The 17,349-nt window shown below is 51.1% G+C and overlaps 7 protein-coding genes across 7 annotated transcripts; 5 read left to right on the forward strand and 2 right to left on the reverse strand.

Moving 5' to 3' along the window:
- Positions 1-390: 390 nt before the first annotated feature.
- AYO20_04375 (hypothetical protein) lies at positions 391-1,846 on the reverse strand (the record flags this gene model as incomplete). Its single annotated transcript, XM_022642671.1, has 5 exons — positions 391-855; positions 937-1,210; positions 1,280-1,356; positions 1,439-1,613; positions 1,677-1,846. 5 exons carry the CDS (start codon positions 1,844-1,846, stop codon positions 391-393), a joined length of 1,161 nt encoding a protein of 386 aa, XP_022501229.1.
- An 835-nt stretch (positions 1,847-2,681) lies between these two features.
- On the reverse strand, positions 2,682-4,430 carry AYO20_04376 (fumarate hydratase, class II; the record flags this gene model as incomplete). Its single annotated transcript, XM_022642672.1, has 5 exons — positions 2,682-2,859; positions 2,928-3,945; positions 4,026-4,157; positions 4,203-4,341; positions 4,404-4,430. The coding sequence occupies 5 exons, from the start codon at positions 4,428-4,430 to the stop codon at positions 2,682-2,684; spliced, it is 1,494 nt and encodes a 497-aa protein (XP_022501230.1).
- Positions 4,431-6,516: 2,086 nt separating this feature from the next.
- On the forward strand, positions 6,517-8,370 carry AYO20_04377 (hypothetical protein; the record flags this gene model as incomplete). The annotated part of the gene is made up of 6 exons (XM_022642673.1): positions 6,517-6,543; positions 6,622-6,915; positions 7,007-7,361; positions 7,421-7,577; positions 7,641-7,799; positions 7,881-8,370. The coding sequence occupies 6 exons, from the start codon at positions 6,517-6,519 to the stop codon at positions 8,368-8,370; spliced, it is 1,482 nt and encodes a 493-aa protein (XP_022501231.1).
- A 271-nt stretch (positions 8,371-8,641) lies between these two features.
- AYO20_04378 (hypothetical protein) lies at positions 8,642-10,588 on the forward strand (the record flags this gene model as incomplete). Its single annotated transcript, XM_022642674.1, has 1 exon — positions 8,642-10,588. One exon carries the CDS (start codon positions 8,642-8,644, stop codon positions 10,586-10,588), a length of 1,947 nt encoding a protein of 648 aa, XP_022501232.1.
- A 475-nt stretch (positions 10,589-11,063) lies between these two features.
- AYO20_04379 (hypothetical protein) lies at positions 11,064-11,862 on the forward strand (the record flags this gene model as incomplete). The annotated part of the gene is made up of 3 exons (XM_022642675.1): positions 11,064-11,069; positions 11,147-11,287; positions 11,377-11,862. The coding sequence occupies 3 exons, from the start codon at positions 11,064-11,066 to the stop codon at positions 11,860-11,862; spliced, it is 633 nt and encodes a 210-aa protein (XP_022501233.1).
- A 2,674-nt stretch (positions 11,863-14,536) lies between these two features.
- Positions 14,537-15,271, forward strand: AYO20_04380 (hypothetical protein; the record flags this gene model as incomplete). Its single annotated transcript, XM_022642676.1, has 1 exon — positions 14,537-15,271. The coding sequence occupies one exon, from the start codon at positions 14,537-14,539 to the stop codon at positions 15,269-15,271; it is 735 nt and encodes a 244-aa protein (XP_022501234.1).
- Positions 15,272-16,016: 745 nt separating this feature from the next.
- Positions 16,017-16,977, forward strand: AYO20_04381 (hypothetical protein; the record flags this gene model as incomplete). The annotated part of the gene is made up of 3 exons (XM_022642677.1): positions 16,017-16,662; positions 16,720-16,852; positions 16,902-16,977. The coding sequence occupies 3 exons, from the start codon at positions 16,017-16,019 to the stop codon at positions 16,975-16,977; spliced, it is 855 nt and encodes a 284-aa protein (XP_022501235.1).
- Between the last annotated feature and the right edge of the window lie 372 nt (positions 16,978-17,349).

Raw genomic sequence — 17,349 nt, forward strand, 5'->3', positions numbered from 1 at the left:
CTCGAGGATTAGAAAGTTGTTCTTCTTATCCTCAAACAGAGGTTTGAAGATGCTGCCGGGCCAAAAGTTTAACGATTTTTGCTGGGAAATGACAAATCCGCTTTCGGAACGAGGCTGAATTGGGACGGAGGGTCCCAGTTTGTGGGGTTGACGGAACCCACTCTGCTTTCGATGGTGATCAAGAAGGCGTTGCGATGCATTATTTATCAGGCATTGCACTGAACCCTTCTCGAATAATAACTATCACAAAACCGCTTGAGCACAAGTTTCCCTCTGCTGAGAGAGGCCGAGTTGAAGGCCACCCACCCAACCACCATTCCGCAGTTTGAAACCAAGCATTTCAAGTTTTATATAGATACCCACGAAGGACCATCACATCAAGCCATGCCATCAGATCTTCGCCAACGGCGTCTCGCTTGCCTTCAACTCCTGCACAATTCTCCACGCAATGTCCAGACCTGACTTGGTGTACTCGAAATACAAATGGCTGAACTCGCTACTTGCCTGGCCGCGGATCGTCCTCGCCTGGATCCCATGCGTGATCGTGCTCCCACGGACATGGTGAAAGATCTTGGCGACTTCCCAGTCCTTGCCCCCCCCTTCCTTGCGCGGATCGAACCCGACGATCTCGCTGTACCGGTCTATCAGCTCGTCGGCGCTGGGGACACCACTGACGGTGGAGAGAGGTGTCGAGGAGCGTGCGGCGCCAACGACACCAGAGCCGCCGGTGGCGTTCTTGTATTTTTCGTTCCAGAAAGATGAGACGATAAAGACGGCGTCCATTAGCGGGTGTCCAATGGTGGAAAGTTCCCAGTCCAGGATCGCGATGACTCGTGGCTCGGTAGGGTGCAGGATCTGTATAAGTAAGTGAGTGACGAGACATTAAGCAAGGATATACAAGTCTGTCGACGGGCTTCGAGCGAGGCAGTCACTCACAACATTGTCAAATTTATAGTCCCCGTGGACAATCGCGTAGCGGTCACCAGGTAGATTCCTCCTCACGTAGTCGAGAATTTCATCGTAGTGCTCGTGCGCCCGGCCCAGCGGCTTTCCCTCGCTATCTGTGATCTTGGCCTGTTCGGCCTCGATCCTCGCAAAGGTGTTGCAATGCCGCGCGTAAAACCCCGTGGTCTTGCCGAATCCTTCCAAGCCGATGGAAAACGGGTCAATGGAATGCAGCCACGCGAGGGTCTCGACCAGCGAGAACCAGCTAGCGAACAAGACGCGGTGTTAGCCCTGACTCTCGAGACAAGCACACATTGCTTTTCACAAAACTCACGCCTTGCGCCGATCCGAAGGCGATAGCTCTGGGAGGCTATAATCGGTGAATATCCTCCCTTTGACAAACTCCATGACCTGTCCCAGCATTTCATTCTCAGTTAGCCCGAGCCAAAGCTTTCACGAAAGATTGTCGGATCATTAAGGAGGCATAACGTACGTAAAACGCTGTGCCGATGACAGAATCGTCCATACATAGCGCGTACACCTTGGGCACGGGAAACCCTTCCACGGTGCCCAGGGCTTTCAACACGCGATACTCGCGGTCAACCTGATGTGCGACCTTGCTGATGATTTGGCCGGCTGGCTTTTTTCTGAGAATCAATCGGGTACCTCTGACAAAGCACCGTATTAGTTGTGTCGAACAGAGCCATAGCTTTTGCGTAGAGACCACCTACGCAGCATCGTCGACATAGTACGTCGGATTACTCTGACCGTAGCCAATCTTTGTCGACACCACGGGCAGCTTCAGCGGCGGCATCGAGGGTGTTCCCACGAGGTACTGGCCGAGAGCAGCATCGTCAAGGCCATGCCGCGACGCTAGACTATCCGCGGTGGGAGTCGCCATGTTTGACTGCCTCCGGTAGGTAATGGGTGATAACGGACCCCTTAATGATGACTTTTTGCAATAAATGGCTCCCTATCTCATGTCCCTGTCGATCGTCAATCGTAAAGCGTAGGTCGAAGATGACGAGAGATGTTCCGTGTCTGGAATGTAGACCCGAGGTTGTTCGGCTACAACAATTATGTCCCGAAGAGGAGAGGGTGATGGTCGTTGAGTCTTGCGGCTCATGGCCTCCTATATCTTGGAAATGAGAAAGAGGGGAAATCCTCGGTAGCAAGGCTGTGATGGTTTTGATAATCACAGCTTAAGAAACCCCAAAATACCAAGTGAAGTGTAAGTGGCAGCTTAGCTTGCTGGAGTCAGCCCAACGACACGTCTATCTTATCGCCTTCGCTTTCGATTTCAAGAAAGGGTGTCTTTGTTCGATGTATTGCGTCTTGGGCCTTGTATCCCCAGAATGATGGAAGGGGACCTGGTATTACCTCGGGTAATGACTATATAAGGACCTGAAACAGCTGTTGTGGAGAGTTCTGTCCCAATCGCCCATTGAATTCTATTTGTTTATTGAGACGTAAGGCGGCTAGAAACTCGGACATGCGCCGAGATCTTACCCAGCTCGTTGGCCGCATTCGCCGCCCTAGATCTAAGATAATCAGGCAGGTGGGTTGTTGTGAGATCGCATGCACCTCGTATAGTCGAGTTCCTACCAACCAGCAAACCAGTTGATCAAACCCAAACCAGAAAAGATACTTCGAAATGAACTCCGCGATTCCTCTAGACGCGCTATCACCATCACCAATCTCGACGTCTACCCGCCTTGGCACTTCTTCCGGGATGACTATGACGGAGCAATCATATTCTCAGGCCGTACGAGAAGGTCGAATTCTTCTTCGCTCAGAGCGTTGAGCTCGACCGCGCTGGCCTTGAGGGTGAGATCGTGCTTATAAGCATGCTTCGCGACCTTTGAGGCCAAGTCATACCCCAGTCTACCGCTAAGGCACGTCACGAGCATCAGGCTGTGTGTATGTTAGAGAAACGGCACCTTTGTGAAGGCCGGATAACCGGGAGATGGATGTGAACTCACCTCTGTCCCAACAGGTAGTTGATGCGTCTCTCGTCCGCGCGGAGGCCTTCTAAAAGGTTCTTCTCGAAACTGCGCATGGCGTCGCTCAAGATTCGCACCGAGTGAAGGAAATCAGAGATCAAGAGGGGCTTGAACGCGTTCAGCTGAAACTGTCCGCTCAGACCTCCCAGAGTGATGGCGGCGTGGTTCGCTACGACCTTCGCACAGACCATGGTCATGGCTTCGCATTGCGTCGGATTCACTTTACCCGGCATGAAGGACGAGCCTGGTTCGTTCTCGGGTAAGAGCAATTCCCCCAAGCCACACCGCGGCCCGCTGCCTTCGAAGCGGATATCCTGGGCGATCTTGAACAGGGAGCAGGCCACCGTGTTGAGTGCGCCAGAGGCATAGACAATGGCATCGTTGGCGGAAATGGCTTCGAATTTGTTGGGTGCCGTGAAGAAGCGTTTGCCTGTGACCCGACTGACTTCAGCCGCAAAAGCCTCGTCGAATCCCTTGTATGTATTCAAACCCGTCCCCACGGCCGTGCCACCCATGGCCAAAAAGCGGAGACCTTCGAGCCCCTGTTCGACCCGCTGGATCCCTAGCTCGAGTTGTTTCTCGAAGCCAGAGAATTCCTGTCCCAGTGAGAGTGGCACGGCATCTTGGAGGTGAGTCCGGCCGATCTTGATGATATGAGCGAATTGCTCGCTCTTCTTCTTCATGATGTCGCGGAGGCTAGTCAATGCTGGGAGTAACAGGTCCTCCAGGTCCAGTACAGCAGCGATATGCATGGCAGTTGCAAACCCGTCGTTTGAAGAGCCGGACATGTTGACATGGTCATTGGGATGGACCGGCTTCTTCTGGCCGAGCGGATGGCCAAGAATCTCGTTGGCTCTATTCGAGATGACTTCGTTGGAGTTCATGTTGGTCTGCGTGCCTGACCCAGTCTGCCATACCACCAAAGGGAAGTGGTCTATCAGTGCCAGCGAAGCCACTTCCCCGGCTGCCTGCTGAATGGCTTGCCCAAGTTTCGCGTCTGTTATCGTCATCCTTCAGTCATCCCTGGTCATCACCGTCTGCAAAGCCTTGGTACGAAAGAAGTATATACAAACTTACCCAGTGCGTTATGCTCCACATTGACCTTTGCTGCAGAACCCTTGATGATACCAAAGGCACGGATCACCGAGGTTGGCATGCGATCGCGTTCCTGGTTGATCCGAAAATTCTGAAATGAGCTATGTACCCGCTCTGACATCAGGACAAGCACAAAGAACAGGGGGTGCTGATACTAACCGTTGCGTTTGAGCACCCCAGTATTTGTCAGAAGGGACCTAACCACAGTGTAACAAGTCAGGAGTGTCCTCGTCAACGCATAGCTTTCAAAGGACAGGGCTACCTCGATGGAGCCAATCGCATCCGTCTCCGTGCGAGTCTGGTATATAACAGAAGAGTTAGCCAAATATACCGTGATATAATTGAAAGGGGAAATCTCACCGATCCCTTCTCGTTCCCCGTGGTCATCTTGGATTGGATACTCTTTGAGACGGCCAGATGTTTAGAGATCCAGCGATATGTTTCTTTGACCAGCACAATATACTCCTAACGTGGATTCTTGGGCAGGCTTGATAATTAACCTTTGATGATATACCGAGGATGCGCCTAGAAATTGGGGAACCCGCCTTGGGGAATAATGATGGGCAGCGAGAAAGGTTCGGAAGAGAGCCGGCAACTCCTCGTATGTTAGTTGCAAATGGGCAGAGCCAATAGGTCCGTGACTGAAAGGAAAGCCTATTGATGCCAGATTCCCTCCGACATCGCAGTGAGTCCATACAATATCGAATTCAGACAATACAATCGTCCGATAGATCCCCAGGAATGACCACAATGTGGGGTTTTCTGATCTGGGGTTTTTGCTAGTTTGTATATGCATGGTGTTCTTCAACCAACGGGAATCGAGGACAGGGACAATGTTGCTGAAAGGATACGACTGAACCCTGAGCTCTGCCGAGGAATATATCAAGAGACTTGACCACTGACAATGAGGTTGAAGTACGAATGGTGGTGTGGTAAGCCCCGAGAACAAGGCTTGGTTAAGTATAAAGGGAAGAAAGTGGTGTCAGAGTCACGACAGAAAGCAGTCTTCCTGTCTTTCTGCGGATCTGACGTCCTGTTCTCCTGAGGCCGAAGAGATGAATCGTGGGGATAGTATGAATCGAGGGGCGCTGAAGAGCTACTCATTGACTGCCAGCCGGGTCTTCGAAATGAGGCTCTGACTAGATGGTGATACTGAAGATCATCGCAAACCATCAATGCTGTCCGAATGTCTGAGGTCAGAGGGCAAGCTGGGGCTGTGGTCTGAACGGCAATGGCATGGCCATGGATAAGAGGTAACTACTGCCCTGCTTGCCTGGACCCGCCTCTATACCACGAACACTCGACTTGTTTTGGCAAAGAATGTGCGGTGGAGAAAGGAAATATACAGGTGAGCGAGTAGTCCCCCTGTTGAACAGCGGCATTTTCCATCCTCAACGATAGAGCAGCAAGAATAATGAGAGACAAACCACTTAGAGCACCTCCTTCCCACACAGGCTCTCAATAAGCAGTACTCTCTTCTTCTCCTGTGAAGACACTTGTCAGACGCCACAGCGTGACACGGGGCTTCCCGCATATGAGGAATACCTGGTGCAAGCGGAAGCGGGAGAGCGGCCGCGAGCTGGCAGCAGGAGGAGAGTCAGTACATATACTCCTTGTGTTGCTAAGATTGTCATCTGTTCATGTTGTCAGCAGGGCTTGTTGCTTAGCCTTAGACCTCTGACCGGGCCGTAAAAAATCTTTTCTTGCGAGACGAGCAACAAATGCCGGCGGTGTACTGTACCAGAGACGCCAGGCAGCGAGGGCGAGTATGTACAGCCTCATTGCAACCAAGAAGCTGTTAGCCAGTATTTGCTCTGATCTGATTCGAAGAGTGGCAAGCCTTCTCATCTCAGCAAGATGAAACATTATCCCACAGAGGTAAGTCGCCTGTAGTAATAATAATACCTTTCGTCCTCTGAATCCGCTCAACACCAAAATTAGCTCCGGAGTGACGACGCTGATAAGATTAACCTCTCTGCCCAAAATGGAAGATAAAACCGGCGGCATTCGTGCGCTCTGGTGCATTGTTCAGGGAAAAGCTGGCTGGCTTCATAAGAAAGTGAATGCATACCAATTGCATAGAGTTTGCGTATGTAATCAACGCTTCAGGTGGCTCCCAGAAATCTTACGGGCTATCAGACCTTGGCAGGTACATAGTATATGTCCACGATCTGCCCATGTAACGCTCCTACTGGATGCTCCAGAACGGTTGCTGACACGGGAACTCGTGTCATTGCACTTGGCGTTTTTGTTCGCAGCCACGAAAGGGTCCTCTCTCTGCCTTGATCGCGGGAAATCCGAGTGTCGGTATAAAAGCATCATGATCAGCAGAAGGGCAGAATCGCCTGCAGGGCCTGATGATACGCACGCAATATTTCTGAGTCGAAAAGGAGGAGTGCAGAAGCAGTGCCGAAGAAAGTGGCTATCACTTTCTCCACCGTCAACACACACGTAGGGAAACTGAAGAACGAAGATGAATGTGGAGTTGGATAAGATCGAGGTAAGTGAGCATGGTCTTGTTGGCCAAGCACACTGATTCCAGGTCGAGGAACACTGACAGGTGAAAAATATCTTTTAGATACCTGATTATCCATCAGGATCGTACAATTTTATCCGACGTCTTCGCAAAGAGAAGGAATGGACAGGGCCGACACTGGTCAAAAGCAGTCTATCGAATGGAGCAGCTGCAATCGCACACGGACGAACGGACTCCGTTGTAACGAATGGAACAAGCGGGACACGTGAGCATCGATGGGTGAAACTGAAAGTGGCCATCATCGGCGCCGGCGTTGGGGGACTCTCGAATGCGATTGCTTTGGCTCAAATAGGCCATGATGTGTCGGTGTATGAACAGGCTTCTGCTTTGAGTGAGGTAAGCTCTCCATGGCGCTGATCTGTCTTGGTGGCTTTGTTCCGCTGTGCGAAGGTGTTGATGCGATCTCTCAACTCATGGATTGATGCAGGTAGGAGCTGGTATCCAGATTCCCCCGAATTCAGCCCGGATTCTCCATTCCTGGGGCTTATGTTCTGCACTTGAACGGCGGTCTGTCAAGCCAGCGGCTCTGATTTGGCGACGCTGGGAGGATGGCTCTGTCATTGGCAAAGCGAGGCTCAATCCTGACATCAAGGAACGGTTTGGCTCGCCGTATTATGTTACCCATAGGGCGCACTTGCATGAAGTCTTGCATGAACGCACAGTTGAACTGGGTGTTTCTGTGTATTTGTCGAAAAGAGTGCAGAAGTACGACACGCAAAATGGCGAAGTGACATTTGTCGATGGCCAGATGATCCACGCGGATCTCATTGTCGCTGCTGACGGTAAGAAGCAACCCAAGATCAGATTTCTACTGCATGTGAACTGAAACATACTCCCGCAGGATTGAAGTCGTTGGCTCGCCGGGAGCTCAATGGCGACAAAGACAAAGGGCCTTGGAGCCATGGGCTTTCTGCATATCGAGGAACAATCTCCATTGCTGATATAAGGGCAGACTCGTTGACCAGGTGGATTGCCGAGCAGCCCAATCTCCATTTGTGGTACGAGACATTTGAGGGAGTATTCAGAATGTGCAACGCACGACTTAGCTGACTTTAACCAAGGGTCGGACATAACCTACATGTAATGAGCTATGCCATTGCTGGAGGAGAACGTTTTAATTTGGTTGTCACTCATCCGCAAAATCACCATGAGGGTCCTGAGCAAACCATGCCTCAAGTGCTAGAGAAGATGAGGGCACAATATGCTGGATGGGATCCATGGTAAGTCTCCCCTTTAGAGCATAACCTTTGGTTCTGGAACCGAATTGTGCTGACTGGGAGGCCACTGTCCATCAAATAAAGTCTGAGGCGACTCCTGGAGATGGTGACTTCAACACTAGACTGGCCTATCAACTGCATCGATATTCCTGAAATCTGGTCATCTCCATCAGGTAAATTTCTGATCACAGGCGACGCAGCTCATGCAATGGTACCGTACATGGCATTGGGGGCTGCAATGGCAGTGGAAGATGCTGCTGCACTCGCTGCCACGTTGAAGCATGTCGGATCAATAGAAGGCCTGCCAGTAGCGATATCCAGGTGGGAAGAAGCGCGGAAACCTCGGGTCAAGAGAGTCTATGAAGCCAGTTTTGGTCATGGCCTGATCTTACATCTTCCGGACGGACCAGTGCAGCGAGCCCGTGATGAAGCTATGAAGGCGGAGCTTCAGCAGGCAGAGATCAAGGAAAGTCCCAACCAGTGGAGTGACCCAGTGTTGACCGAGTGGGCGTATGGACATGATCCGGAGGCGGAAATAGACCGACTATGGGCTGCTGCACACATGGAATTATAGTGATGGGGTCGCTGAAGTTCGATAGCAAAGGGATAGATGTCGCGTGCCACATCATCAGGGAGCGTCCTCGTAGAAGACCTCGTCGGCATTGATTTCCTCGCCGCACTTGCTCTTTACAGAAAGGCTTGGCACAGGTGGGTCCGCTCCGCAAAATTGTGCAGTTTGAGGTTCGCGAAATTTTGGAGAGCTTTTTGATATTTCTTTCGAGGCACATCCGATATCCTAATATCTCCCACATTCATTAGAGGCGCGTGTTGCGCATATCCTCACCATGACTCTCCTCATCCTCACCGAAACCTCTGCGGGTTATGCCTTGCTCAAGGCCAAAGACAAGAAACTGCTCAAGCACGACGACCTTGCTTCTGAATTGAGCAATGTCGAAAATGTCACGTCTATGCTCAAATTGAAGGAGTTCCAGAAATTCGATAGCGCGGCTGCGGCACTGGAAGAAGCGGCCGCAATTGTGGAAGGCAAAGTCACCCCGAAACTTTCCTCTCTACTGAATACCTTGAAAGACGAGAAAAAGATATCTCTTGCCGTCGCAGACCCAAAGCTGGGAAACGCAATTGGAAAAATTCCTGGCCTGGAGATCAAAGCCGTCGCTGATTCCACCACCGCCGACCTGTATCGAGCCATCCGAGAATATCTGCCCTCTCTCATTCCTGGTCTGTTGCCGGACGATGTTAAGACCATGTCCCTGGGTCTTTCACACTCCCTTGCGAGACACAAGCTTAAATTCTCTCCGGACAAAATCGATGTCATGATCGTACAGGCGATCGGCCTACTGGATGATCTGGATAAAGAGCTGAACACATATGCCATGAGAGTAAAGGAATGGTACGGTTGGCATTTCCCCGAGATGGCAAAGATTCTGAACGACAACCTCGCATATGCGAAAGTGGTGTTGAAGATGGGCATGCGGACAAATTGGGAAACCTGTGATCTTGCGGAAATTCTACCAGAAGAGATTGAAGCCGCAGTAAAGGCCGCTGCCGACAGATCGATGGGCACCGAGATCACTGACGAAGATTTGGAGAATATACAGAGCTTAGCCGAGCAGGTGGTGCAATTCACAGAATACCGCACACAGCTTGCCAGCTATCTGTCAGCAAGAATGACAGCTATCGCCCCCAATTTAACAACCCTTGTCGGTGATCTTGTGGGTGCTCGGCTGATCGCCCACGCTGGAAGTCTGATGAATTTGTCCAAAAGCCCCGCGAGTACGATACAAATTCTCGGAGCTGAGAAGGCACTCTTCCGTGCACTGAAGACGAAGCATGATACCCCCAAATACGGTCTTATTTACCATGCGTCCTTGATTGGCCAAGCGAGTGGCAAAAACAAGGGCAAGATGGCAAGAGTGCTTGCCGCAAAGGCCGCACTGGGATTGAGAGTAGACGCTCTGCAAGAATGGGGGGATGATGAAGTCAACATTCCCGAGGACGAGAAGGCCGCTCTTGGATTATCCGCACGAGCGAACCTTGAGCGCAAGCTAGCTGCTATGGAGGGCAAGCCACTGAAACCTCGAGGTGTCGCCATTGCGCCCAATGGCACTTCCACTACACCACAACCCAAGAAATGGGAGATCAAAGAAGCGCGGAAATACAACCCTGATGCTGATGGGTTGGCTGGTGATGAGGCTCCAGCCAAAGCACCAAAGAAGTCCAAGAAGGAAAAGAAGCTCATCGAGGAGGTTTCCGAGGATGTCGATATGAAAGAGGACGGCGAATTGGATAACGATGAAGCTGAGTCTCAACCCGATGAGCCAATAACTGCGGACGAGGTTGAAGCGATAGTGCCATCCTCTGTCAACGGTGTTAACGGATTGTCCAAAAAGGAAGCCAAAAAGGCTGAGAAGGAGAGAAAACATGCAGAGAAAGCTGCTCGCAAGGCTGCGAAAAAAGAAAAGAAGGCCGGAGCAGAGAAGTCGGCAACAGCCGGTCAGGAGGATAAGATTGAAACATTAGCTGCCCAGTGTGGATTGAGCGTGGAAAGATACAAGCGGAAGCTAGCACGAGGCGAGATCCAGTTTCAAGAGGACGGCACACCTGTAGCGGTCTCAAAGAAAGAGGTCAAGAAGGCTAAGAAAGCTGCCGAAAAGGCTTCGGCGAAGGAGGCAAATGGCGAAGTTGAGGGGACCAAAAAGCGAAAACGAGTTGAAGAAGATGCCGACACGTCGAAGTCAGAGAAGAAAAAGAAGCGGAAAGAGAAGGCATAATGTGCTGACTGCTATCTTCGCTGTCTTGTGTCTTTCTGCATCTCAGGTTACTGCATGGCGTCGGAGGGATGGGGTGTTCTAGCTGGCCGGAGTAATGCTGTCGACGAGAAAAATGTACAATCTACAAGGACAAGGCCGTACTACTGGATGAGCCTACTTTTAGATAGCCAGTTTAGTGTTGGTGTTCCAATACAAATGCACTGTTAGCTCTCTCTGTGTAAGGGACCGGATGGGTGGTAAAGCGTTGCTAGTGGATGCATCAATTGCGCAGCCTCGTTGACACCGTCAGGCTGAAGATTCCCCGCAGCAGATTCTGGTCCTGGAAAAATTTCTCCGCATTTCACCTGCGCTTTTGGGCTCGCTCAGAAGAGTCTCCAGTTCCAGACATCTTGCTTTCCTCAGGACAAGTCGAAGAGCATGTATTTCCAAGCTTGATCTGACTTCAGATTGCCATTCAGCAGCAGGGCTAGGCAGAATGCGGGTACGTGTCTTCTGATGACCTTGGACCCCCACCACTTTACCACCAGGTAGAGAGAAAAATGACTGACAAGTCCATAGGTCCTCGATCCCCAATCCGCCCTCCTGACAACTTCTGAAGTGCATCAATTCCTGTCCCAAAATCCGCCTCGCCCTCCGCCTCGGAAGATAGGCTCCTACAAACAGGTCAATTTGAAGGATTATGAGCGCGTGCGAGACGACGTATGTCTACGGCGCAGGGGATATGTCCTTGGGACTGAAATATCCCCCTAAGAGACGAATTATCGCTGACGACCTGTGTCTGTGTCTAGTTCCAACATTATGTCACGAATACGGTCCCTTTCATCGCCCGATACCCACCGCCAGAGATCTTTATTAAAAATGTCGTGCCTAGACTGCGAGCATTTGGGTTGACGAAAACCGAAGCGTTCGTCTTGATCAATTTAGGATTAGGATTGCCGAGGGGGCAGCATCTACGGCAAACTACGGATGGCGACGCACAACCAGAGAGAGTCAATGGCGAGGGTGATGGTGATGAAGATGACGGTGGCGGCGATGCCGACGTTGACGGCGTCGATGGAACTGCAGAGGGGGACGAAGAGCCACAGGAACCCGACGATCGCCAATTTCTTTCTCTCGTGATAGAAGAGCTAGAGGAACGATTTCCCGGTGAAGAAGGCGAAGCGAGGATTCAGCAGATATTGGAGACTATGCGGGAAGAATACAATCGAGCCCACGCAACGAACGCTTCAACAAACGGAGACACGAAAGTTCATGAAGGCGAGAGGAATATATAACGACCGGCGACAAAGGTCGACGAAATTGCGGAAGCGAGCTACCTGGCAGCCCATTGTTGTCTTCAGAGCCAAGGACTTCGACTTGGAGAATATTGAGACAGTCCTCAACTGTTGAAACCCTTACCATCTCGAGTGCCTGCAAGTTGCCTATCCGAGCTTGTCTTCGACTAAAGACAAAACAATCACTCTGCGCACCCTGCAACGGATCGCGTCCTGTATGTCAATCGGTGATGGTTTCAACAGGATGGCTCGGCGAACATATCTTTTGAGGCCAAACCGGACAAACTTCAGGCTCGAACACACCCATGAGGGCGAAGATCGGAGCCTCCAATCATGCGATTGACCAGAAACCACGCCGACGCACGTTGGGTCAAGACCAGCTGTTTCAACAATCCTGGACAGTCATACTGCAGTCAGTCAGCCTAACACGACAGCGGATACCGTGCTATCTATCCTATGCTCGAGCTGCAGAAGTACTCGTACTCTCGAGGAGGTACGAGACTCGCCCGTTTGTGCGTCGTGCGTCCAAGAGGCCCTTCTCATTGATTCGACAGTTGGATGTACCTATTCGTACTTCTGATCTCCACCTCCTATTTTCAGCCTCAAAGTTTTTCAGCCCCCAACTGTGGGGTTTCGCTAATGAGAAGAAAGATCCCTTTCTCAAACCCGAAACTATTGAAAATTGCCTCGTACGATGTTGGAACCCAAGCTCGGGCCTCATCGACGAACCACACCCTAGCAGAATCATGTGCTTTTTGAATGCACGGAGCAGCTGGAGGTGGCCTTGTCCCAGGGGGCCAGTTTGGAGCTGAGCAGCCCTCGGATTTCCCAACTCGTACTCGTGAAAGAAGCCGCAAAGTCATCCTCCAAAAGACTTAGAAATCTGCGCATTCATCTCCCGGGACCGAGTCTCAAGCCTTTAGACTCTCCTAACTCGTTGACATCAAGTGCAAGAAGCAATAGCAGCATCTCAAAGCCGTGAAGCAGCCAGACCCGGCAAGTTCTAAGATCGACTAGGCTGGTCGCTGAGTCAAATCTCCACAAGTTGCAATGGTGAACATCTGTATTGCTGGCCCACAAATTTGTGGAACGCTCTGGACCACTATCAATGCCTTCAAGTTCTCTATGGCAGAAGCTGTATCCCAAAACTTTGCCAGTTCGTATGTTACCATCTCGTTCTGTCTCTGCTGAAACTTTAAGGCGACCAAACTTCCGACATCAGGACCCCTTCCACCAGCTCTGACCTTCCCCAATCCAGCCCTATGCGGCGCCCTGACATCTTTTGGTCCAATGATAGCTTCCAAGAAGTTGATATGCCGTGATCAAGCAAAGGGTCAGGAGGCTGACAATCATGCAGCCTTCACTCCTGCGAGAACGATATTCGTGTCCACGAGGGGGCTGAACTCTTTCTTGAGCTGAAGCCCCCAGCGTTTTCACTGGTGTAGACTCTAACGGAGACTTCCGCAATGATCAGATGTCTGGGCCGTCCGCGCGTCTCCTGGAATGTTCAATCAAACGGCTGCCCGGAATCATGACTCGTGGATGACTGAAATATGCTGATATTTCGCCTCCTTTGACTGAATTGTCTTTTTGACACCTGAGGTTTTCAACTCTTGTTCTTTCCCTACGGTCGTTGTTGATACCGAGCCCGCTCGCCTCATTCACATACTCTCTCACCCAAGACATTCTTTATTCAAAGCGACAATGGCACAACAACCCATGGGAATGTCCAATGACAAACCCATTAACGGAACTGCTGGAGCGTACCCCGGCGGAGCTCCGGGAAAATGGTCGTTCGGACTTTTTGACTGTTTCTCTCCATTTAGTACCTGTGTGCTCCACTTGCTCAACGTCGCCGGGGAATATCTGCTGATCTTGACCCTGCTGAATAGGTTGTTTGGCATGTTGGTGTCCCTGCATTCTCTACGGGAAGACACAAGATCGGTACAAGGGCGATAATGACTCCAGTGGCATCAACGGACAGGTATGTGTTTATGTTCCAATTGCTCTCTCAATCAGCATTGTGTTCCCAATCTCTTTATGACCCCGGTTTCTCTGACTGACACTCATCCAGTGCTGCGCATTCTACTGTTTGATGCACCTTGGAGGACATTGCATTCTCCAGTGCATCAATCGGGGCTCCACACGTGACAGATATGGTATCGAGGGGGGGAGCGTGGGTGACTTCTGCACATCTTGCTGGTGCGGATGTTGCACCTTGATTCAGGAAGACAAGGAAGCCGTTGTGAGGACGACGGGCATGAATCCAAAGACCAAGCAGCCCTATGTGAGTCCAGGACAGATGACGTATCCATGATCGGGATTTCTCTTTGTGGTGTCTGGGTGGAATGAAAGGGCATTGAGAGGGAAATTCTTTTCCTTGCCAGATTTTCATAAACTGGCGGACGTTGGTGGTCAACGTTGAATTTTGCACTGTTTGCAACTGGGTGCGGCCGCCCGGTAATTGTGTGTCTCTCTTCACATCCCATCGATGATTCTGTTCAAATCTGTTGTCACTTTCGTTTCACTCTGTCCTCACTAGGTGCCTTGTAAGTCACCAACCTCAGCAATTCTCATTCTACTACTCACGTCCTTGTCGCGCTCTCCTCGTCTGTTCACTTACCCGGATTTCTCCCCCACGTTTCATCGTCGGATCTCTACTTGTTGTCGCGCGATGGTACCCCCACCTAGGGTCGACCGCGGAACACGCATTGTCAAGCTGGTTGTCGGACCCGAAGATGATCAACGCGAATTTGTCCTTCATCGAGACCCTCTGTGCGCATCCTCCAAATTCTTCGCACGAGCCTTCGCTGGAGAATTCATTGAAGGGAGAACTCAAGAGATGAAATTACCCGAAGAAGAGGCCGAAATCTTCGCCTTCTTCGTTGACTGGCTCTATGTTGGGGATGAGGCAGTCTGCGGCAAGGCGTTCATGACAGCCAATAATCTATGGTATACCGATGTCTTCTGGCTCAAGGTATATCGCATGGCTGATCGTCTTCTGAGTCCTGGACTACAACTGTCTGCGTATCTCGAACTCAAAGGTGTCTTCTCCTATAAGCCGACGCTCCCGTCGCGCGAGTTCATCCACTCACTATTCGCTGGCGGCGATCTCGGTGCCATGGAAATATACGTGGTCGAACATGTGGTATTCTGGTTTTACAGAACACAACCACAAGAGAAGCAAGATTGGGCTCGACTCTTCAACGTCACTGAACGGTTTGGCATGGCGATAGCCTCCGCCATGATACGCGCTGAAACCGAGAGGGATTCTACGCCTCATCCAGATGACCAATATCAGTTTGATGAAAAGCATGGTCTGGATCTTTGTGAGATGTACGTAGAGGCCAGAAGAGCAGACGAGATCCTTTCACCCCTTCCGGAAAGGAGCTACATGATGCAAGACTAAGTAAGTAGATGTCCCTCTTTTCAGAGTTTGCATCACGATATAGGTCATAGACCCAAAATAACCTGGCTGACAGCTGCAGGGGGCGAGAGATCTGCATATGAATAAAATGCATGGTAGTCACATTAGCCAACAGACAAACAACAAGACACACCAACAACAACACGCACCAGCTCCGGAATCCCAGCAAACGACATGATCAAATAGGCAATACCCTGCCACACGGTTTCCCTCAACGATCCTACATTGACGATATCCTGAGCATTTCACAATTCGGAGCTGTTTTGTGGCTCTCGGCCGGAGACAGAGCAAACATCAATGCGAGACCTTTAGTGTGAACTGGCCGTGGAGAATGGAGGTCTGCAAGCAGCAGAAGATACCTGGGAGGAGCACATCGGCACATGGCGCGGTGGCATATTGGGAGTGCGAAGAGCGCAACAACCCTTTCACAGAACTGGACCTCATGTTTCTCGACACAAACATCAAGGCAGGGTCCTCATGCGCACCACAGTGTATTCATTCACCTCGATTGCTTTTCAAAGCTTCTCCGCAATTTTCACTGCCCGAGCTTGCGTGATTATCATTGTTCTTTCTCTTCCTCGTTTCTTTCCCAGCACATCCTTCCTCCTGGGTTCAGTCCTTTGCTTATTTTCTTTTCCTTTCTGCGGCAATGGCTCCAGACGGGCTCCAGTCATAGTCTGCGTCTTCTGGAACACGACTTCCTCCAGACGATGCAGAGGTGAACATCATGGTTGGGGCTGATCAGGTCAAGTATGTCGTCCACAAAACTTCACTCTGCGCAGCTTCCAAATTCTTCGAGGCGACCTTCAACGGAATCTTCCTCGAGGCAGCGACCCAAGAGCTCAAACTACCAGAGGACGAACCAGATATCATCAAGTTCTTGTGCGACTGGCTCTACATCAAGTCCGTTCCCGAGAAAGAATGGTCCCCTCCAGCCCCATGGGAACCAGATACGTTCTGGCTCAAGGTTTACATCGCCGCGGACAAATTCATGATGCGCGGTGTGAAGACGATTGCTTTTGACGAAATCACAAGCATGTTCACCGCGACAGAATCCACCATCCCCAATCCCACCTTCATCGACGCACTCTACCAGCACCGTGACGCAGAGGCTCTCCACACCTACGTCGCCGGACACATCACATATTGGATGCCGAAAGCTGCCAGGAAGCGCGACTGGCTGCCACTTTTGCAGCAGAGCGATCGCCTTGCCGCAATCACAGGCGCGACCATCGCTGACCAGGCTCCCGAGCATCCAGTGTTCGCCCACCCCGGTGCCGATGCAGGCTTTGCGGAGAAAAATGGACACGGCCTTTCGGATGAGGATAAGAAGAAGAGACCAGACACTTGGGGAATGGCGATGCAGACTCTGCGTAAGTGCCGTCCATCTAGGGATAGGGGAGTGGCCTCGATGACTGACGAGAATTTAGGCGTAGCTGCGATTGACAAAACCTGTGCCCACGCATGCTATGGGGTCTACGTGCCACGGAATCCTCCGAGTATCGTCGACACGTCCGGTGCAGCAGCGACAAGAAGGAGGAGAGCTAGGCGACCAAAGCGATGGTAAGCGGGCACTCAGCGTGTTGACAGCTATGTTGCCACGGCGAATCAGTTGGGTGGTCGACGACATTCTGCGATCCATTGTCAAGGAGAGACGAGGCTCTGTCTCCCAGAACTCTGCATCTTGAAAGAACTGAGAGGTCGAGGATGTTGAAGCAGGATTATTGCTTCATACGGCGGCGAAGATAGGAGCTCGGCTCCAGGGCGACTAGTTGACAACAGCTGAAGACATACGAAACGTTGGGAGACACTACTGAGAATGGGTGGATATGGTTGATTGGGAACGTTCAAGACAAAGGACAGAGGCAAAGAGCATCTTGGGCCGGAGATACTGATCCACAAGGTTGAAAATCAACAGTTGCACACCCTCAAGGACTGGACCAACACTATCGGGAATGGAAATGCAATTCCTTGCTACTTGTGCTACACTTTCTTGTTCTTGTTCTCGTCTCTTCCTCTCCCTAAAAAATGACGCCTCATCCCCCTCACTCCTCTTGTGA

Source organism: Fonsecaea nubica (genome assembly GCF_001646965.1).
Source record: "Fonsecaea nubica strain CBS 269.64 chromosome Unknown Scaff23, whole genome shotgun sequence".
Taxonomy (NCBI): Eukaryota; Fungi; Ascomycota; class Eurotiomycetes; order Chaetothyriales; family Herpotrichiellaceae; genus Fonsecaea; species Fonsecaea nubica.